General features: G+C 29.2%; 2 protein-coding genes across 3 annotated transcripts in view; one reads left to right on the top strand and one right to left on the bottom strand.

Moving 5' to 3' along the window:
• LOC106680643 (SH3 domain-binding protein 5-like) overlaps positions 1 to 11454 on the top strand; it is a 20672-nt gene extending 9218 nt beyond the window's left edge. The window contains exons 9-13 of one of the 2 annotated variants that reach the window (XR_001343127.3): positions 469 to 708; positions 1962 to 2107; positions 2623 to 2721; positions 2981 to 3080; positions 5162 to 11454. Coding sequence is in view for 1 of the 2 variants with exons in the window: in XM_014420510.3 (XP_014275996.1) it covers positions 469 to 708; positions 1962 to 2107; positions 2623 to 2721; positions 2981 to 3020 (525 nt within the window). In the remaining variant the exon portion in view is untranslated. Of the gene's footprint in view, positions 1 to 468; positions 709 to 1961; positions 2108 to 2622; positions 2722 to 2980 lie in introns of both variants that reach the window. The other variant, XM_014420510.3, reaches the window with a different exon arrangement.
• A 3564-nt stretch (positions 11455 to 15018) lies between these two features.
• Positions 15019 to 21898, bottom strand: LOC106681011 (protein CDV3 homolog). Its single transcript, XM_014421110.3, has 5 exons — positions 21348 to 21898; positions 20702 to 20819; positions 18991 to 19215; positions 17032 to 17143; positions 15019 to 16526 (listed from the first exon to the last, which is right to left on the bottom strand). The coding sequence occupies exons 1-5, from the start codon at positions 21537 to 21539 to the stop codon at positions 16370 to 16372; spliced, it is 804 nt and encodes a 267-aa protein (XP_014276596.1). The 5' UTR covers positions 21540 to 21898; the 3' UTR covers positions 15019 to 16369.
• Between the last annotated feature and the right edge of the window lie 2243 nt (positions 21899 to 24141).

Below are 24141 nucleotides of genomic sequence, written 5' to 3' on the forward strand. Positions count from 1 at the left end.
ATTATTGTTTCATAAGGATATTTTCGACTGTAAATTTATTTCGATAATTTTATAATTCAGTTTAAATATACTCATAGTTTTTAAATAATAATATAAAAAATAAAATAATATAAAGAGAGAGTGACAATAATTAAATTTATCATTAAGGTCAAATTAACATCACTATTTTATCTAAAAATTCAAGACGAGCCTTTTACTTTTTATACTAAATCTGCTGTGGCACAGGCCACGACAGATCATCTATGGCTGTTTGGTATGTCTGGTTCTAGCAGCTTGCCACCATAGATTAGATGACTACTCGTGCACTGTCTATTGATTGCATTTATATTTGCCATTAGTTATCCAAATCTTTTGAGTAAGTGTCCTCTAGGTCCTGTGCCTGTTGTTAATGTGAACTTTTCATTTTCCAATAGTATGTCCCAATGTACATTGCTTGATGTTTTAATTTTTTTTTTTATTTTAAATCAGATGACTGAATATAGAAAATTAGAAGAGACTGTTACCCCAGAACGAAGCCCAGCCCCAGAAGACGAATGGACAGAAATATCTCTATCCCCAGAAGGTAAAGCACATCCACCACAACCCCCGCCGCCACCACCTCCTCTTCCTGCCTTTCGAGCTGCTCAATTGCCAAGAAGACAATCATTGGATGTTATTATATCTGGAGGAATAGCAACAGGAGAAAGAGTCAAAGAAATTTTAGAAAAGGTATTAGTATAAAACATCAAAAACTTGACAAGAGACTTAATCGTTAGATTATAATTGGTAGATTCCGACCACAAAGCCTTAAATCTCTAAAATGTTGATATGCCTGATTGAAAAAATAAGATTAGGTCTATGCAGGAAAATGCAACAAATCTCTCTCAACTGCCTAAGCAAGAAGACACGTCAATTCAAGATATCTGAACACATATTGTTTTCAGATATATCAATATTCCTATCAGGTATATTGTAAAAAAAAAGTAGTATGGTGGGAGCATCACATGGCACACTACTTTGAGTTCATATAACTGTTAACTAAAATTTACTTTCTGCTCTAAACCATTTATTGAATGCTAAATTGTTAAAAAAGCAATATTGAAAATATTTAGAATGATTTTATAGAGTTAGTCATCCTGTCAGTCAACTGAAAGGCTCATATATAGTTATAGTGAAATTAAAATTGTTAATAATTCTCTCGATTTATAATAACGATGTTGACATGGCAACAGTTATCAGATTGACAAATATCAAAATTCAAAATAACTAGACATGTGCCTGCCTGTTAAACATCAAACTCGTGTTAGAATGTTTTATTTATGCGTTTTTAGTCATTCTCCATTACTTTATATAACTTCTATATGTTACAAATTATTTTTTCTAAAATCTTTGAATTACTAGTCATATATAACATACTGTTTTAAATATACGCCTTATCTGATATTAAAGAACACTTAATTTTACGTTGATTTACTGAGTGAGTTTAATCAAAATAGTGTTTGTTCTATGGTCTGATATAATATTACTTGCTGTTATTTGGATGATAGGAAAATGTTGTGGAAAAGCTTTCTGCTGTAACTCCGTGATTGTAAATCAATTAATTTTCATATTAAATTATTCTGGAATATTGATCTTTAAATTTTTTCAGTTTTCAGAAGTGTGGGCAAGTTTGATATTTAAAATTATCTGTTCCACAAGTGTAGTTTATTGTTTATAACAATTTTTGTTACAAATAAAACATCATGAAAGCCCATTTGTAGAGACTGCCATTGCAGCAGTTGTCCTACAGAAGTTTAACTGTTATCAATTGCATTTATATTTATTGGCCATAAAAGTTTTGATTTTTGTATCACTTTACACCTTTTAATGCTCTGAATAATATCAAACAAATGTGAAATCTTTTTGTTACATAGTCATAGACATTTATATTTAAGATCTCATTACAATTCTTCACTCTTAAAAGCGTTTTTGATTAATTTTAGGGTATTATGAAACTAAACATATCATCTTTATCGATGGAAAGGAGAGGGAGTGAACCACGGCTATCAAGGAAAGCACCTTCACCTCTTGAGAAATCTGGGTATCTTTCAGCCAACGATCAAGATTCAGATTCAGACAGCTTCACAAGGTAGCATTTTTTAAATGTATTTATTCAATTCCATAACTATCTATGTTAGAAGAAGTGATTGTGTAAGGATGTAAGAAGAAGGTACTACAGCCCTCACTTTCATGGATACTTGTTGCCTAACTATAATTATCCATTGCCTTGATGTTTCTCAGGTACTGATACTGGTAATAGTGGGAGGAACTAGTCCAGCAAGTGGGCCAAACAGTTCTTATTGCCTTGCCAATCCTGAGGGCTACCTAGAACTTATACCAACATGAATGAGAGTTCTCAGGATTGTCAAGAAATAAGTATATTTCTGTCCTAAAAGTATATACTGTCTCTGATGGTAATCGAACCCACACTGTTCTGACCCAGGCTCTCTGGTTCCCCCTCACCCTCCTCATTCCTTTGTTTAAGGAAGATGGAAATGTTTCTAGTTTCAATCCTCAACTATTCATATGGAACAATGTACTTATTTTTGTAATTTAAAGTCTCAAGGATAAATTGTTTTGATTTATTTTGTCTTTTTGTTTCAGTGTCGAAATGCTAAGTGATGAGCAGATTTCATCACTCATGCTAGACCAAGAAATTCAGGAAGCCTACAATGATATTTTTTCTCAACAATCGAAACAAAAGTAATGATGATTCACTTTTTAAATTTTAGATAATGATTTTATTCAAGGAAATACATAAATATTAAATCATGTTGTAAATTCTTTTGCTTTAGTTTTAAGACTAAAAGAAAAAAAACTAATATTACAAGATTGTAAATTCTGAAAATACCAGTTTTACAATTTTCTAGTGTATTTTGTTATATTTAGTGGTGTTTTCATATGTGTGTTTTGTAGCTAATAATTTTATATCATTAATTGTATCTTATATATATTTTTTTAGATCCAGTATTCTTGTCACATCTCAACAACAAAATTCATAAAACATGGAAGCTAAACTTCATTGTCAGAAGGAAGTTGATTTATGTTAATAATTATTTATGGTAACTTATCAAATTTTTTGAGTTTATCCAAAATAGTTTTATCCCTTAGAGTTAGTGAAAAGACAGAAGAGTGTGCGGTTTAAACTTGAGGTGATATATTGGTTTATTAATAATGAAGAAGATTTGTGTATAATAACCATAGATTAATGAGGCTATTGAGTTCTAGAAGTTCAATATTATGCGTGTCCATACTTTTCCCTTCTCATCCGCGATTTGTAAAATTTTATCTGATCTCAATTTCTGTGATGGTCAGCTCCAGTAGTTTTATCATTATTTTTTTACTTAATTTACTTTTAAATGAAATTTTTAAATTAATTTTTTTTTAAGGCCTAATCAGTATTTATATTAGCACAGATATTAAGCGCTGTTTTCAAGAACTAATATAAATAATTTCCTTATATGTTAATGATTCAATTTCCTTATAATAATAAGGAATCATTAAAATATTAATGAGTTAGTAATACAGTGGAACTTCAGTATAATAAATCTCAACGAACTTTAATGAAAAAATTCCTTACATTGAGCTTTAGATAGCTAACAATTTTGACTCGTTTATTGATTTCTATAAAGAACTAAATTGAATTCATCCTCATTGAAATAATTAATGTGTCATGAGAAATAATTAACACATTGTAATTGAAATATGTACAGTCTTATTATGTGAAACTAGAAAAATTATAGTATTGCATAGTGGTATCTCTGTACCACTATCCATGAATGATCAAGAGTTCTGTATTTGGTGGAAATACTGTTTCTTGACCAACTGTCACATAAGGAGGTGATTTGGTCAGCATTATGCTGAACTGTCAAGTTTGCCTTAATTAAAAATACAAAGTTTAAAGAGGCTAGGTGTGCCCAGGAGGATCTCACGACCGTAGTCAATCCACAGCTCATATGAAATGATACCTACGACATTTTGAAAATCACTGAACATTAGACTGAAAAACAACTGAACTCATTGGAATTATATATAAAAATATTTACCTGAACTTGAGTTATATTTTCTGTTGCCTCAACACCTGATGCTTGTTGTATCTATTTGTGATCCATCACGTACTATGAAATTCCTTGATAAACAAAACATACTACGTGAGGTCATAAAATAGATGAAGCTGACTAAACCTGAGCTGGAGGGTTGCAGTAGGACTCGCTCAAAGATTCCTGCTCAGGCAGTTCAATTCATTTAACACTGGTGGATGTATAGACAAATCGTGATGTAGAGTTCAATTTTGCTATTTAGAGGTTATCATTGTGGAAATTTGCGATACAAAGACAAATAATTTTTTTTTAAGAGCATTTTAGATTTGTATATCAAGACTTGTTTAATATACATAATGTGGAGGTTTTTTATTGAATGCTATTGCTACTTCAATGGGGTTTTAAAAAAAATTCATACTTATAGGTTCGTTATATTGAAGTTCCATTGTGATTGACACAAAATGAAAGTTTATCTAGTATAAATTTCAGCTTCATATCTGTTCATCAAAGTTGTATTAATAGTTCTTTTAAGGCGAACTGTAGAGAAAATACTTCTATGAAGTTTATTCCTATTAAGTACCATAATCTGTGAATTCAATTCCATCTTATACAACCAACTGAAGGGTTGTCCTTATTGCAATTCATCTCATATTATAATGACATTCCATTGCTTAAGAACACAGTCTTCCATACTTTGAGAGTACAATTAAAATTAGTCAAATTTTGCTTTGTCTTCCTCTATTTATTTACACTAATAATGATTGCTTCTTTGTTCTGAAGACATTTTCTTACATATTAACAAAATAAGCCTACTATTAATATTCATTCATATTCTTGCTTTATTGTTTCGTTGAATTTGGAAATTCTTATGGCAAAAAAGTCTAATAGAGGTAGCGTTTGTTCCTGAGTTTTCTTTATATCATGTGATCTAAAATCATTTTTAAACAAAAACTGTTAACTGAGCTTGAAATGAACTTTACGTGACCTGTTTCTTACCTCTATTGTTATTCACTATCCTCTCTAATGAAGCTTTACTTAATTTTCTATAAGGTAAAGCTAAGCCTCATACCTTCATATTATAACATTTGTTTTCAAAAAATTAGATACCAAGATGTTAACAATGAGAAACTCTTATGAAATATCAAGCACGTTATTTGTAATCAACAAAATGAATGAAGTAACCATCCTGATAAGAAAGAATTAATAAATTTGAAAATACAAAATATTAATTTACAAAGTGATATTAAATTTCTATTGTTGTTATTATGCAACTATCTAAAAAAGAAAAAATCAAACAAAATGGCATAAAATAGAAAACTATTGACTATAGTAATTGACTAAATAAGACATAAATAGTGATATTATTGTTAGATATTATTATTATTACTATTAAATATTAATCACTAGTAGTAATTAAATTAATATGTAGTGAGAACTTCTAAAAAATTTATCAGAACCATTATGTTATATCTCTGCATTAGTTTTTACATTAAAGGTGTTAATTAATTACTTTTTGATATTTATATTGACTTTAAATAGCAACATGTTTATTGGTTATTTATTTATTAATTTTTAAAATTTTTCCAAGATGTGAGGTACTTCCACTTCAGCCATAGAAATCAAATCTAATTCATAGAAGGTACTGAAGTAAAATTTGTTCCTTAACCAGAGTACGTTTTGAAGTCATTCCTCTTAACCTGTTCATAAACAAAATCTACTCTTTGCTAAGCCAAATGTAGTTGACTGCAAGAAGAGCATATTGAGTCCTTAAGTATATTTTGAGGTTATTATTTATAAGTATTCAACAAAAATGTATAACCTATAAATGTAGCCAGTTTCAGCGTCATTTTTAGTACCATAGTGTCGTCTGATACTGAATTTAGTATTTCTGGAATGGATAGAGAAAAAATTAGGATGATTTGGTAGTTTTTTTAAAAAGTAATTTTTATTTTTCTCTTCCTTTATTAAATAGAAAATACAGAAATGACACATTTTTGTTACCCGTTTTTGGCTATTTCTTACTTTCTTTCTTTAAAGCGGGAAGGTCAAGTTTTTGTTCCATGGGACAACCACAAAAGAAAAGTCAACCTGCCCAGGCTGGAATCGAACCAGCACCACTGCAGTGTCAAAGTGATAAGGTGACACCTCAGTACACTTGGGTCCAGTGGCTCAAATATGAAACTTATTGATAGTATAATAAAAACCGTCATAATATCTTCCATTAAAAAAGTGGTAGTGCAGATATATTCCTTATTTTCCTATTTATACTTACCTAATAATAATAAAATAAATACTTATTAATACCAAATTTATTAAGTTTTCCAGTTAGGTTTAAAAGCCTATTTTTGTGAATTACTCTGAAATTGAAAAATGGCATGAAACCCTCCACGGTAGCCTTACTTATCTGACTTTTCAAACAGACAATTATAGCGAGTAGGTTGGTTGATATACAACATGTCACAATCTCACAAGAGGAGATCATAACAGAAAAAAAAGGCAATCCTTCCCCGCCTGACCCACCCCATTAAGATCCCTGGGCCTATATCACTTTTGAAATATTTACTTAAAACAGGAAGAGGAGACTTTAAGATAGTTAAATCGAGTAATATATAAAAAGCGCCTGAAATTCAAAAACAGCGTGAAACCTACCATGGTAGCCTTACTTATCTCACTTTTTAAACAAAAGTTATAGCGAGTAGGTTGGTCGATGTATGACATGTCACAATCTCACAAGAGGAGATTTACTTTTAGTGCTGCCTATGAATTTGGCTCTGGATTAGTAACCAATGAAAAATGGATTTTTTTTTTAATGTTATAGAATTATTACAAAATATATTTGTAGTTAGTTAGCTATTCTTCTGTTATTTTACTTCAGCAATCAAGAACCTCAACCATATTAGTTAAAGATTTATCATGATGTGTTTATTTTTGTTGCAAAAAGAAACTGACATGAGTGATCAACCTAAACAAGCATGTAATTACATAAATGCTAATGCATAAGATAATCTATAGAATTTTCCTTACCCATTAACATTTATTTGTGATCTTGAAATCAGTATAAATATCAATAATTTAAGGAATCTATATCTATCACAGATAAAGCTCATGCAGAGATATAATATACTTGTCCTATTTTATCCTCCACTTGATCGATTCATAGAGCATCTGTTCACTTGACAATATTAGCTTGTATACTGTACATTATGTAGGTACATATTAATAAAATGCAGTGCTTTGTTTAGTATAGCCAATTGAATCAAGTTTATTTTTTAAAATTGATTGCATTGATGACAGTAGTAATGGTATTAATTATAATAATAGATAAGGCTGTAATCAATTTCTAAAAGTGTTCTTCCAGTTGGGTTCGGATAGCGCAGGTAGTGTAAGTAGCTTTGTCCGGTTAGTCCTTTTATATTAATAAATTTAATGACAACATATCCATAATATATTTCATATTTGATGCCTTTGAAGGAAAACAAGTCCTTCTAACATTTGTTGATAACTTATCTCCACTCGATAGTAGTCATTTAGTAAAATAGTTCACTAGGCTATCATTAAATTTAAGTAGAAATATATAAAGTTTTTATTTATTTAAAATTATCTATTATTGATTGAATTACCTTCTTTGTCAAGATTTTCCATTATAGTCCCAGAGCTAGAGTGTTAAATGTTGACTTATTATCAAGTTGAGTAGGCCAGTGGTTCCAAGATACTGGAGTACTTTGGAATTTTGATTTCTAAAAATTTTCAATTTTCTAGGACTTGGTATTTGGTAACTATGAAATATTTTAGTTTGATAATAAGTTGACATTTTACATCTTTTCTCAAAGTAACATTACTGGATTCTGTCTGTATATGTAGCTATCTAAGTCAGAGGTGCCCAATCAAAAATGTTCACAGGGGAAAGGGAGTTTAGTATTGGCATGATAGCAGTCAGTACGTTTTCAATTTTTTATTGGTAATTTTGTGTTTTTAAAATTCAAGTTCTCTTTTTAGGATGAAAGGGTAATTTAGATTCGGCATGTTTCATATAGTTAACAAAATTGCTATCCTGATAATAAATATTTTAAATAAAATGGAAGGGTGCTTGTGGAGGGGCGAAGGGTGAGCTGAAAGTTTTTGACTTCAAACATTTTCCTTAGCTCAGAGATTTTGATCTGTGATATTCTTGTAGGTTCGGTTCAACATAAGTTGGGCTGTTTATAGTTGAGGGAGTTGAGGCACAGGCCTTAACAACCTCAGAACTGTAACAGTTTCAGTTCAAATCCAATCTGAGGGGTCGACTTTTATTTTGTGGAGGTCCAAAGGAATGAAAACTTTACCCCTCACCATGGTTAGAATAGGGTGGTTACTTGTAGATAGCTCCTCTCTCCCACATATGTTAGGAATGACCAGGCAAGGGATAACAAATAAAAAGAAAAAAGAAATGTTCAACAATGTGTTAGAGCAGTTTTTCTCTAACATTAAGCAAATAAAAAATGAACATCACCGTTCGTTCACTGATTCTTGCTTTAAGAATTTAGTAGTCATTTGTTTTTGACAAGCATTGAATCAAACTTTTAGAAGTCTAGCCAAAGAAAAACAAATTCAAAAACTATGTTAAACAATTTGCATTATTTTCTACTTCATTTTGTTTTATATATATTTAATTTTTTTTTATGGAATAAATCATAGTTGTAAATAAAACTATTTTATACTATTATAAAACTTATTGGATTAATTAAAGTTGTTAACTTATTTCATTATATATTTTCAAAATTCATAAAAAGGAAAAAGTATTTTTAAAAAGTCCCTGCACTATATAGAAATAGTTATTGTGAAGGGGGAACTGTTTTGGTGTCTCCACGTGGGAACCCTTGTGACATGGGTTATATAAAGGTTGGGCACCCCTGATCTAGATCTCTCTTATATTTATAAAATTTTAAATAATTTTTATTCAAGGATTCTAGATTTACTAATTTGATCAAAGTCCAGTTTTATTCATATCAGGTCCCTCCAAACTTTTTTGCTTATGGGCTACAATTGACTTCCCTAGTCGAACCAAGACCTAGCTAGCTCATCGTATTAAGATTCTTTTATCATTATTTACAGTTTAAATGTTCAGCTTAATTATTTATATCAATAAATTCAGTTCTTAAGAAAAACACATTATTATTTTGTATCATTTCCTTACATTTTTTAATCAAAATGAATCATGATGGAGCATAGTTTGGAGACCCCGGATTTATATGAATAGAGATCAGTGGATAATAAAATTGATTTGGTTATAAATTGTGCCTTGGTTGTGATAATTTAATTTTACAATAATTGCATATTGGAAAATATTTCATTTCAACTAAATATATTTATACTTTATATTTGTTCCATGGTATGGCCATGTACTTGACTTATAAAATGGTACATCTTATTTTGGAAGTATTTTTAGTTAATACCTTAATTTTGATGAAGAGTAAATGCCTTTTTTAAACGATTATTTTTATTATATAATCGGTTACTGTTAGTTAAAGGTCTATTTATAAATTTTTTAAATTATTGTGTTATAACTGTTCTATGGTTTGTTTAATGTTTATCTACTAATATTTTAAATCATTGAGTCATCTGTTTCCTTCAAGAAGAGAATTTATATATGTTTATTGTGGTAAATTAAAATATACGGAACTGGTCCTTTATATGTTAAAGAATTGTTTTAATTTTTTCACAGACAACAGACGTGTTTGATTTCTGGTGCACTTTTTTATGGTGTTGATTGTTAACTGAGCATCTACTTAAGTATCTAAGTAGCCCAATAATATCATTAAAAAAACAAGCAGAGGGCCCTTCAATTGTATTTATTTTCTCTGTACACCTGTCCACTACTCCCAATATCCCTTTACTACAAACCAGTATTTGGCAAACTAAAATGTTTGCCTTGAATCCTTCATTATTAAAGGGCTCAGGAAAAATTTATTTATCTTATTTTATAATATATTAAATATCTAATCCAATCGTTCATTATGTATACATTTATTTTTTTAATTATGCAAAAATAAGAGGCATTTTGGCCATCTATAGTTGCTCAGCCCAATATAGCTTGTCTTTACATATCACTGCTTTGCTTGAATTGTGGCAAATTTGGTAACAAAAAAAGTTTTATTTCATTTTGAATTTGGTGTATTCTTAAGTTAGTACCATAGACTGGGGTTGTCTAACAGACTTTCTCAAAGCTTGTAGGGCTACAGTAACCCCTAGACTATGGTAATATCTATGGGGAAGGTCAAAGACAAAATAAAAAAAATATAGTTTTTGTTAGATGTGCTAGTTATTATTCATGCAAAGCAGTGATACGCTCTTACTATTTGCTTTTCCTAAATTTTGTGCCGCCCAATTTCAAGACATAAAATTAATTGTATAAAATATAATATAATTTGTTCTCTATAACCTACTTGACTCGTTAATTCCAAGGCCTAATTTTTATTTAATTAATACGTCAAAGATCATCCTTCCTTGTCCTCAATTGTGACAGAATCCCTGTAAACCTATCAGCCTCACCGTTGGTTTACTGTTAAAAGTGAATTTTCCCTTTTCTTAACCTACTTGTCATTAGAAATTGTGATGGCTCCCTATCCACTGATGGGTATACCAAACCTACCTGTTCTAGCAGACTCCTATACTTATATTTCCCAACATATGATAATGCATTATCTATTAATCTTTCATACAATAAAAAATTAAAATGAACAATATATAAATTTTTATGGAGGAATTCTTAAACATTATATAAAATTGAAACATGAGTAAAACGTGTGTTAACTTTATCATGTTAGAATCACTTTTTCCAATGTTCCTGTAGTATCCTTAGTATAAAATGTTATAATTTATTTATATTTATTAGTATCATTGTTCAAAACTATTTTTGTTTGGAGTTGAAAAATGAGAAAACATAAATATATTCCCAGGATTTTTAAATCAATTGATTGCTTTATAAACTATTTGAAACTCAATATATTTAATGTTTAACATTGGTTATATTCTCTGAAAAGAAATTATTAAAGGAAACAAATGAATCAATTATAATTACTGATAACTTAATGTTTTTATTATTATGCTTTTTTCAAGTAGATCTCAGAGATTTGTTTGTAAAATTATTCAAACTGGCAATGACTATTTTTTTTTTTTACACTGAAAACTATAACTGAACAATTATAGTGTGATATATATTAAAATAAAAGGTGTTTAATTAAAAAGGCCTAGGAACATGACAAAAAGAAAAAGCAATAATCTTATTTTATTATAGTAATAAGTAGAAGACTGATTCATACTTTTTTTTTTGGAAATTATTTGAAATGTTTTGCTTATTTAAGTAGGCATTTTGAAATAAATTGTTTGTTTTTCAAATTTAATAAAACAAAGAAATATATTTGTGTTTTGATTGTATCCTGTGTATTTATCCCTTTGCCCATACTAATAGTAGTGATGATAAGTTCTCGTCATAGATTGATACAAGCCAGCTGTTAGATTCAACTATGGATTGATTAAAGTGTTTACAATTATATTTGATTTTAATTAGTAGTTACAATAACTTTAATTAAGTTAGGAGTTGTAGTTGAGTACAAAAATTACAATTAGAGGTTTATTAAGCAGTTGAAATTAAAAATTACAATTACTTATAATTATTATTTTATTTTTGCAATTTCAAATTAAATTAATTGTAATCAATTTTTGTCCAACATTGATTGATTACTTAAATCACACACAGAGTTATGAGATAATTAATAACCTCTATTTTTGAAGGCATAGTTGTTGAACATTATTCAGTACTCATAATCATGTTTGGATGCTTGTCCAATTCCAAATAATGAGGGTTTATTCATTTTGCAGATAATATATAACCATTAAACTTAAAAAAAAAAAAGTTTTCAGCAATCATTTCAATGATATTAAAAATGGTCAATGTTCTTTTAAAACATGTTTTGTTTCCATAGATTTTTTTTCTTTTCTTCAGTATAAAATAAAATAATTATGAGGCAATAAATTAATATTTAAACAACACATTTAAGTTTCAAACATTGTCAACAGAGGTCAGCAACATTCAGAAGTGGTTCTAATGACTAGTAGAAGCAGCACAATCAGCATAATTAAATCTAGGACCAAGATCTCTTGGCCAAAAAGAGTTTGTTATGAATGTATACCAGAAGGTACAGTTTCATAATAAAGTACAAACTAATACTATTAGCCTTGTAGATTTGTCTTAATTCAATTACACAGACTTGTACAATAGTAACTTGTACTTCAGTATGTTTTAATTTTTGTAATATCAATAATAGTCATCCCAATCATGAAAAAAATAAGTTTTATTATTCCCACACTAGTTTCTACACTTGTACTATTAGCTTTCATTATGAAACAGGGCCCAGATGGTACAGTTCCTACGTTCTGTAAAGAGAAGACCTAATATTTGATATTCTCTTCTGTTATTAGAAGAAAAATTAAAAAACTGCACTACTACTAGGGACGAATTGAACCATCGAATGCATTATTGGTATAAGTCTCAAACTGGACTTTTGAGATATTCAGTACTTTGTGGAAGTTCTATAAAAGTTGTTGGCAATGATTTCAAAGGACGAATTTAAGTATTTACAGTTAATGCCAGCAGTTTTAATGGCTCAATTAATCTGCTAAATTATTTTTTTTTGTTTTATATTTTTGCAGTCTCCCAAAAAAAATAAAGGAACTTTCAACAATTATTTAGTACTAATTAATATATTTAAATCAATTGCATGCTATGTGAATAAATATAACTGCTAAAGATGGCACCAAACAATATACTTACTTAAAATGTATTTTTCTTGGCATTCTATTTAGTTTTCAAACTAAACTTTCGTTACATCTTTTTTTTCTAAATATTGACTTATATTAGATTGATCATCGAACATAATTCACAATTGAATTGTTAGGCTAACTTAATATAAATCTAAAAGTTTATGAAAGTCACCTTCCATATCGCTCCATCTTTTTTTGGAAGAAGCTATTCTTCAAGATGTCATGTACCATGGAGTACCATCACCTTTCATACCCCTCCCTCCATGTACCATGGAGTGTCATTTTTTAAAAACCTAATTTCATTAATTTCCAAAATTGTCTTCTTAAATTCTATAGTCACTTGCAAGATTTGATTTTATTAATTACCAAGGAACATCCCAGGCAACCCCGTGCGTGTGATATGCAGATCAAACCAATGGATCTTTATATGATGGATCTAGCATATGATCAAATTAATAATGTACAAACAAATTGTTCAGAGATTTCCTCATGAAGTTGCCAGCTGTCCATAAAAAACATAAAGGGTGCCAATCATGTTCCTGAACTAACAGAAACAGATGTGTAAGATATAAAAAGGCAGTATGTTTAAACCAAGCTGAAATGTTTAGCTAGGAATGCTTGTATTAACAGCTTTTTACTTAATGGTTTTAACCTGGAAGTAAAATTTTTTTTAAATTTAAAGTTGAATGTGTTGGCTTTAACCCAGTATCCTCAATTTTTAGTTTTTGTGCTAAACATTATAATTATGTAAATACTTATAATTTTCTTAAATAAACTTTTTTCTATAGTAAATATTATTTTCGTAGTAAGCCTCAACAACATCCATAATCGTTTATCCCTCAGCTTTTAAACGATATAATCACAATTATAAAATGGTTTAAATAATTTAAAAACAATTGGGATTCATGAAATCTCTTCTCCAACCCTAATCTCCTAAACATAAAAATTGTAATACAAGATTGACTTATTACATTAGGAATAAACTTAAACCTGTATTATATCTGAATCCTTGTAATAACAAGGATTTTCTGTCCAACAGTTGTAATTTTAAACATCTGATTTGTTAACAGAAAAAAAATATTGCCAATCCTTATGATTATAAACAATGTTCTAATACAAAAAAAATGTTGATAGACTGAACTAACATCTTTTAAATGAGTTAAAATAAAAAAAACTAATTTTGCAAAAAAATGAAGTATGTTATAATTCAAATTTGAAATAAGTACTAACAAAATATATACTTAAATTATAAGGCATGTTTTGTATGGCCTTAAGTTTAGCTAAGTAAGATCTAATAATAGATGTCATGAAAAGAGTGAAATTTTCACCATTCTGCTGCACTTGGACGCAAAAATAGCAATGGGCAGACTAGTTGATGCTTCAAGTCAATAGGTGGCAACATCGACCATCCAATGTCAGTTCTTCTATTCTGCTCAGTTACAGGATTTATTATATTTTGTGCAAATTAATTATTTTTGGAAGATTTTAATACCAAAAATAGACTTGTTATTGAAAAAAATGATCAGTATGTGTATAAAATGCATTTCAATTACTTTAATGATGACAGGAAATGTGTAGGTCATTATTTAAAACAATGAGTTTTAATTTTAAACATATTTGTTGCTGAGTGTTGGTATCAATTTAATTCATTTAAGAATAATATTAATTTGCTAAAGCGCTTATTTTTTAAGATGAAATGGAGAAGAGAGATAGAATAACCTTACATCAGTAAGTTGTGGAAGGAATTGGCAATGCTGCGATTTCTCAAACACATCTTATTTCTTGACGGCTATTATAAACAACTTTCTTTTAAACTACACTTATTTATCAAAGTGGCTCATTTACCCATTTTAAAAAGTAGTAATTTGTCTTCAACACCAGTAACTTTCACCTTGTAGCACTTCCCAATTGATTTATTTGTTTCGAAGGAAATTGAAAATACAAAGTACAACCCAACAACTCTTTATTAATTATAGTGGAAAAAATATGTCAAGTTTTATACTTTTACTATAATTTGATTTTTTTTTCTCTCTTTTAAAATAGTTTACAAATTGTACTGGTCTTTTTATCGAAACGCCTCTTCTTATTAAAAAATTAATAACTTAAAAATTCTGAAAATCATTTTTTTTTTTTTTGGACAGATAAATAAATATACACAATATAAAAAAACAAAAAAAAAAAAATATAATATACAGAATATATAATGTAGTCACCATCATTGCCTTTAATTTAAACCTGCCTTATCGATTAATGTTATTCATCACCATTATGTATACAGTACAGTATATCAAGAAGCGTAACGTGAAACGTATAAAAACAACATAAATCTTACTTTGTTTTATTAGAGTACCAATTAAGTCTCTAATAAAATAAAGAAAATTTAATATGTAACCACATAAAACTAGTTATAAAAAAAATTTACAAATCCATTCGAGTAAAAGTAAAAATAATAGCTAACATCCATCTTTTAATTAATATTAGAATAACAATGAAAAAATAAATAATATTCTTTGTAACTACAACATTTGTATTTGTAACTTCATTTTGAATAATATTATATTTACAAATACTACAATGTATCAGAAGAAGATAAATAAGAGATAAGACAAATAAAGTTGCTACGCATCAAGTGGTAAGACGAGACACGACACAGGCGCTCAAGTAGTACTATCATCTACTTACAGATAGTGTGCCGAGGAATTATCTCATTCCTCGGCGATGGTCCAAGACAATATCTTACAATTGTCTTATTGAAGAGATAATATTGTTAAAAACACCTACCGTTAAAATTAAAACCTTTATCCAAAAATAAAGAAAATAATTTTGACTCTTTTAATTTTATAACTGCCTACAAACTAGCCTTAATATTATTGTTATATGCATATATAGCTATAATATACACGATATCCATCATGCACAAGTAAATGTAATATTATACATATATATTTAACATTAACAATCTCGACCGCAACCCACTTCCCTGTTCTTAAAGCGAATCCTATTACTTACTTTAGGGACATTAAGACACAGACAAGAAAAATAGTCATATTGTTCATCTCTGACCACCATTAAATGGAGAACAGGTTTCACAAACTGAGAACCCAAATTATTTAAAATAAATCAAATATTTTATACAGCTTAATGTGAATGGATGGATTGAACAGGCTGCAAATTAACAATAAAAAAGGAAAAATGAAAACCCTCATGGAAGCTTAGAACTGATTTCTTATTTTTTATCTATCAACAACCAGATTATCAGTAAAAGAAAGCTTCAGTGGCAGACATTTTTCTTCATGAAAATTAATTTTACCACAAGCTGAACCCATTATACACACATATATATAGAAATAAGTTTACACGTATATACCTGTGTACAAGATGACAATTGGGCATTAAGAGGAAGACACAGAAGAATCGATATGGGATGAAAAACAACATAACAAAAACTTTGAAAATATACATTTATGTACGTCTAGACTTGAAAGGTTATTGTAGTCGACAGGGCAGAAGTGTTAACTCTGTTCCGAGTTGAGAGCACCATACTTATTGCCAAGAGCTAATGATTTAGCTTGCAAGTGTGGAGGTTCATAACGGGCTGTGTGAGACTTTGAGTTTCTTACTTCTTCAAAGCCACCACCGACAATGTTAGTATCATCCTTTCCTCCTTTTCTGCAACAACAATAGTAAAAGAAATCAATAAAATCTATCTCTCCACAAAGAAATTAAAAAAAATAATTCATTGATCATGAAATGGATTGAAAGTACAGGAAATGAGAGCTGAATAACTCACACCTTCCATACTTTATGATGGATGTCAAAAATAATAAGAATCACTGAAAAGTTGCCAGAGGCGGTTTAGTTATATTTATTTACAATAAATTCTTCAATTAAATTTAATTTAATCATTAAAATATATTTATATTAATCATGCAAAGGATGAAAGTAGAGGAAATGGGAGCTGAATCACTCACACCTTCTATACTTTGTGATGGATCTCATAAATAAGAATCACTGAAAAGTTGCCTGAGGTGGTTCAGTTATATTTATTTACCATCAATTCTCTCCTTTTAAATTTAATTTAATCAATAAAATATATTTATATAAGGAATAATCATTTATTGTTTATATGTAACAAGAAATTGACTGTATTAATTTATAGCCAACACTAATATACCTTTTGTTCCAAGGATTAGAAGACGCAGGTTCATGTGTAACAGCAGCTGACAATGTAGGAAAGAGCTCTTCACTCTTCACATCCGGCGCAACTTTACGCCTCAATCTCGAATCTGAAATCATAATAAATGAAATGTTATTGTTATTGTCAAAAACATTGTAATGTATTACCAAAACCTTTTAAGAATAAACTAGCTGCACATCTATAATTTTAAAAATATGTAAGAAATGCCCATGTTTATCATGAGCAGTTTAGGATATTTTTTACACAATAAGAAGTATAATAAGACAGCATATATTTTTACAAGTTCACAATACACACCTCAATACCTAATAAACAAGAACCACTAATTTTAAATAATTTTTTTTTTCATGTTTTTAACTCCTTCGGTCACTATCAATTATGGAAAATGAAACAAAGAAACAAAATTTTGTCTTTTATTCTTACTCTAACTACAAGGGAGACTGATACCTACAAAAAAATAATGGTTTATTACTTACATGTTAATTACGATAAATCAGCCTGAGATAATTGAAATAAATGAGAGTTGTTTTCAATTAAACTTTTTATGGCAGCATGAATGCTATAACTAGGTAACTGCAGCTCAGTTTTTTGAGATAACTATATACCAGCACTTGCATGGTTTTAAAATTGATCGTTTTCCTTATGATCAAATAATCTATTTTTCAAATATCTGTTATCATAAGAGTGGTATTGTTTATTTAATTTTGAAATTTTAAAAATGATTTGGGAGCTTCCTACTATGGTAGGATACTGTGATAAAATACTTACAAAATTAGGGTATTAACCCATTAAAGAAAGTATGTGATGATGGTCATGATATTTTTATATTATTTTGAGTGAAAAAGAAAATGCTGCAATAAGAAAAGACTTAGAAAAGATTAGGATTTGATGACTGATCAATAAGTTTTTTGCTTACAGGTTTATTTACAAAGATCTATTTTCCATTCAATAGGGAAAATAACAGTTGGACCTAGCAGACATAACAATGATTGATTGGAACAATTATATGATGGTACGTATGTACACATAATACGTTGTACATCATCAATGGAAAAGAAAAAAATTGCAAGTTCTGGCAAAATTGTTGAATCTTTTTTTCTAAACAATACAAATACCCAAATCATTAATTGATCAAATGCAATTCACTTAAGTTTTTAATAAAATAAATGGATTATTTTCACATCCCGTTACAAGCTAAAATGTTCTCCTAAGTGGAAGATATTTATTGTAACTGAAGCAATGACTATCTTAATTCCAAAAAAAAAGTTCGTACTGTTTAAAAAAAACTAAAGCTTATAATTCATTTAATTAAACATCTTATAAGTATTTCCACAGTTAGATAAACTACAAAACAATAGCTATGACGAGATGTTTCTAGAATGGTGTGTTAATATTTTTTTAAATATTTAGAACCTACTGTTGCTTCTTTCGAACTAACTAGGAATCACAGCTTAAGCGACGATGTATTTATAATTCATAGAAAGAATATATTTTAATATTTATATATTTTAATCATTTCCATCCAGGAATACTAAATGTTTAAACTCAAATGAAATGGTTCAAATCGGAGTGAAGAAAAACAATTATGAAAGTCTATGTATCTATAACTATGTGTAGATAACCAAAATTTTGTCACAATCTACAGGACTGTTGTGATTGATGGAGGAGTTCATGGGGGTTTGATGCAACCTGCAATGTTAGCAAAAACGTCAGCAATAATTAACTGTTGAGACTATTTCTTTATGGATTTCCTTGACCTCAACCTGGACCTCCTCCTTTTAATTTACATGTGATCAATCATCTACACATAACAATTAATTGGCAAGTTTCAACAAACAGCAAGAGTACTTACATCATAAATTTTAACGTTTCAACTAATCCGAACATAAATAAAACATTATCCAAAAAGACAAAATATAAATCAAATAAACGTACTGGTAAAAACAGGTTGTTTATTAGCTTGTGCCCTCAATGCAGGGGGGACATAGCTTCCTGTCTGTTGTGGCTGAGGAGGTTGCTGCGGTGGAGGTTTTTCCACTTCCTCCACAACTACTACTTCTTCAGCGGGAGCACTAGCTACAACTCTCCATGGTCCCTGACTCTTCTTCTTGGGAACTAATTCACCAGATTCATTCTCTTCCATCCCACCTTCTTCCTCACCTATAATCAAAGAAAATTAATAAATAATGAGCAAAAGGAAAACTGTGTGATTTTTTTTTTTTTAAGATTAAGGCACGCACATATTACAGGAATAATTATTTGAACAAACATTTTTTTTTTCATTCAAGTATTTCTTCCTTTTCCTTAAATATCTTAATAATAAACATTTTTTGTTACAAGTGCATAAATAAGCAAGAATGCGATAAGAGAATACTGCATCTGTAGCGTAGATTACTTAAAATATTAACATCCCAATGCAAGGTTCCTCAGCAAAACTGAATTTGATAATAAATGATTACTGTAACCAGATTTTATTCAATAACTGAGATCCACTTTAAATGCACTCAACAATAATTTTAAAAAGAACTAAAATCAATGCTTTACAATAGTTATAGCAGATCTTGTAAGTCATATTTCAAAACATTTTACTATACTACTAACGCTTATTTGATTAAGAATTAAAAAGAAACAAAAATTGGTACAATGGTGCAATGGCCCTCTAAACTGCCTCATGTAAAAATAAATTATAAACAATATCGAACCATCAGACATTCAATTATACAAGCACAATTCACAAATCATAAAATAAGGTAATGTTATATGCCCTGTAGGATAGTTAGTAAAAGTCTTACAAAAAGTAATGTTATAATGATAAAATTATAAAGCTCTGGAAAGTCCTAAAATTGAGCTATAAAACCATATAAAATTAATTGATAAATAAATTTAAATTAGGTGGTCACTTTAATTCCAACATACATACATACATTGAAAAGAAGATAAAAAAATGTAAAGAATATAAAATTAATTTAATGATTAACAATGAGCCAATCCAGTAGTACGACTTGAATGTGCCAATTTCTGCAACTACCAGTCAATCCAATTTGTAATTATTTTTTTGTATTAGGTAAAAAATCAATTGAGGAAGGCTTAAAAACATCAGGATATGACCAATAGAAGCAGATTCACTATAATAACCATGTCAAAATTCGGCACTTGTGTCAGGTTGCCCGAAGTATTATAGTGGAGGAGCCATGAATTAAGTGTAGAGAAAAAAATTGTAAACAACAATCAAATCAATTATATATCAAGGGGAGCTAAAACTTGAAGAATAAGTCCTATAAATCTTATTATTTTTTTTTTTTTAAACAATGCATTTCTGAAATACCTAAAAATATATAATGTAATTTTAGTGAAATAATATAACTACTAGACTACACCCAACACAAATTGGGGGAGTAAAAATAGGATTTAGAATGGAATGTGAACCAAGAAATTAAATACAAATTACATGGGTGCAAAATCAAAAAACAAAATCAGCAAGATATTTTTACAATTAATTAAAATATTAAGTTGAAATTATGCAACAATGAAAGTATACCTACTTCAAATACTATAATTCTTACACAACTCTATTAACTAAAGGATTATTATGTGCTATAAATTAATAACTATGGGTTTAGATTCTGTTTTCAAAATTATTTCTTACCTTCTCCTTGTGAATTCCCTTCTTCCCCACTGTCATATTCAGCTAATGTAAGATTCTGAATTTTCAGACCGGTGTAATCTTTTTTTTCTTCTTCAAACTCCCTCCATTCATCCTCGTCCTTATAAACAAATGTACCAATTAATACTGACAACATAAAAAGCTCCATGTGTTCAAACATACTGATAGAAAATCAATTGAATATTATTATTTAAAAAACACCTCAAGATTAAATCAGCTAATTACATCATAAAAGCCTGATATAAAATCAAACTCATGTCTTTCTAATATTAGACTATTATGAGATTAAGACAATAAAGACATCATAATACCTATTACTATCAATATTAAAAGGCAAGTATTTATTTATATAGAGTAATATGTTATATAAGGACAACATAGGATAACAATAGGCAACATGAGTTTATTACTTGCGAACAGATGGAACAGTATACTATAATGTACCATGTTCCTGGTACACTCCACAATCTGTTATTGGAAATATTCTTATATATAGTGTAGTTTACAGCTCAGTGTCAATTGTAAAAACGTATTGCAATAAAATATTAAGAGAAAATAGAGTAAATGATATTATGGTCCAAAGTAAGGTTAGAAAACTTAAAATCAATAATAGAGTATATTTAAATACCTGAACAGCATTTCCTTGTTCGTCAACATCTGTAGTAGTGAGTTGAGATGTTTGATTCTTTTCTTTTTTAAGTTTTTCTGCACGTCTTCCAGTCTCTTCTAACTTTTTCGCTATTTCATCTGCTGTAGCAAACTTCTTTCCTTTCGATTTTTTCCTATCCTTTTTGGCAAAAAAATCATCAAGATCAGCCATTGTACTTAAAATTATTAGGCTTAGAGTCACTTAAATCTTCAGTCTTATACGTGTGTTATAAACTGCATTTAAAACTTTCGAGAGAAATCTTCCACATGTAACAAATGAGGACACAACCGGAAAATGTCCGCCATTACTGAGAGAATTCTAAGGTTACATTCAACGCAACCGGAGCTGACAAATGTCCAAACCAAGGAGAAGTTTCAACAATTGATGAAAGTAACAATTCTCATCCCGTTAGTATCCATACGGGAATAATAATCATTTCAATCTTCACAAGAAACCTTAACAAAACCTGAAAAATTTAAACATCCAATATCTCAATTCTTTCTTAGCCTTCATTTCAACTATACTGTTTAAATTAGTTTTGTTAACAGGTGATTTCTATAAATATGATTAATTTTATACCTATATGACAGGATTGATGTAAATTATTACAGCATGGATTATGTTTGTTTAATTATTTTGATGAAAATAATTTGTAAACTTGATGTTTTATTAATTTTTTTAATGATGAAAAATCTATATTGAAAATCCTCATACATTTCAGAAACTATAGAAACGTAATTCACATAAGTACCTCCTTAAAAATTTATCCGTAAAAATTGAAAAAATAGTCATTTATCGACATACATTAATTCCAATATTATAAAGGGTACTTTCAAATAAACCATGTAAACTTTAAAAAATTTTAATCGGGTATTCTTTCAATGACTTTTTATTTTTAGTACACACTAAAACTTCAATATTTAAAAGTAAGTATATCAATATTATTAACATTTTAAGTATTCCAAGGAGATAAGACGTCACAATAACATATCTTTATAGAATATTGCCATGACCCGTTGGTACTAACTTCAATTCCGCACACAATTGTGAGCTACAGTGGGTCAAAAAAATATTAGCACACTGCTTTTTCCTTTTAATTCTTAAAGTACGTAACTTATTCAGTAATAAATTTTATTTTTGAATAGACATTAAAAACCATTGATGTAGCAACAAAAACTGAAATAATTAATGCATATATGTGTAAATAAAAATTGACTCAGCTTTCCGATTTCCTACTAGCAGGCCTGATGAAGGCAAGAAATTCTGGCCGAAACGTTGGCACTATTAAATAAGTTCTTTCAAATTATTTGTATTATATTCAGACCGTAACCCCAACCATCTCTCCTCGTATATGAAATAATTAATGTAGATATGAATAAAGAAAATAAATTGTAAAGTTGTAGTAAAAAAAAAAGTATTAACACAGCCATTTATTGATAAAAAAAATATATCCTATTTATGTAAATAAAAGTCATCAATATTTTGTTATCATTCCTTTTGCATCAATTATAGCTTGTAATCTTCTTTGCATCGAAGAAACATGATTTTCCTTGACCTCAGATGCAATTTTTTCCCATTCCTCTAACAACACATCTTTTATCACATTTTTTTGAAGAAATTTTGTGTTTTTGTTGTGTCTTACCTTCAAATCCAAAATATACCATAAATGTTCAATGGGATTTATATCCGGAGACTGATGCGGTGTTTTCAATTGTCTCCGAACATTGTACAACCATTCCTTCGTTTTGCTGGCTGTATGTTTTGGATTGTTGTGCTGAAACGTATCCTACAGTCCTAATTTTTCAGCACTGGACAGGAGATTATGTTCCAAAATGTTTACATACCTTTCAGCATTCATTGTATTTTCAACAAAGCCTAACTTTCCAAAACTGTTCAATGCTATGCAGCCCCAAATCATCACATTACCGCCGCCTTGTTTTACTGTAGGCCTAACGTCCCTTGGTTGAAACTCTGTATTCGGTTTCCTCCACACAAACTTTCGTCTATCTGAACCGAAAATGTTATATTTGCTTGCTCTCATGAGATAATAAAACATTTTTTCAAAATTCCATTGGTTTTGTTACATAGAGTTTTGCAAATTCCAGCCTTTTTCCACGATTAGTTTCACTAATAAAAGGTTTCTTCCTTTGCGCTCACACATAATAATTAAAACTATGAATTGCATTTCTTATCGTCTGTAGACTGCATTGAGCGCAGGAAGTCGACGGCATCTCTTTCGCTATGCTGCACGCCGAAATCGTTGGATTATTTTCAACTAATCGACGAATATGTAGTTTTTCTCTTGGATTCAACTTTTGTGGCCGGTCTGATCTTGGTTTGTTTTGCACAGTTTTCCTTACTTTTTTTATTATGTTTCTAACTGAATTAAAACTTATTCCTAATCTTTCACCTATTTGGCGATAAATGAAGTTTTTCCTAAGCAATTTCATCAGTTTACCGCGAATGGAGAAAGAATGTTCAACAGTTTTGCCCATTTTAAAAAGAATAACCACAGTAATGACTGACCTCCACTATTGGACTAATCTCATATTGTTTATTAATAAATCTAAAAATATTGGACTACGTTTCCTACAATTGTACACATAGTATTTAGTCTTCGTTTTCAAAACAACATAACTGTGCCAATACTTTATTAACTTACATTTTTAAAATTTATCTTCCTCTGAATATTTTTTACAGTCCATTCAAAGATAAAATTTATTACTGAATAATAAGTTAGTTACATACTTTAAGAATTAAAAGGAAAAAACAG

Source organism: Halyomorpha halys, unplaced genomic scaffold (assembly GCF_000696795.3).
Source record: "Halyomorpha halys isolate HHAL.00 unplaced genomic scaffold, Hhal_1.1 Scaffold18.1, whole genome shotgun sequence".
Taxonomy (NCBI): domain Eukaryota; kingdom Metazoa; phylum Arthropoda; class Insecta; order Hemiptera; family Pentatomidae; genus Halyomorpha; species Halyomorpha halys.

What these genes read in the sequence shown, in the direction of transcription:
- LOC106681011 (XM_014421110.3), bottom strand. Translation starts at nt 21,539, where the DNA reads ATGGCTGATCTTGATGATTTTTTTGCCAAAAAGGATAGGAAAAAATCG. An exon ending in AGGGAATTCACAAGGAGAAG is followed by an intron (nt 19,216 to 20,701) that starts GTAAGAAATAAT and finishes CTTTGATTATAG; the next exon opens with GTGAGGAAGAAGGTGGGATG. An exon ending in TCTAATCCTTGGAACAAAAG is followed by an intron (nt 16,527 to 17,031) that starts GTATATTAGTGT and finishes TTGTTGTTGCAG; the next exon opens with AAAAGGAGGAAAGGATGATA.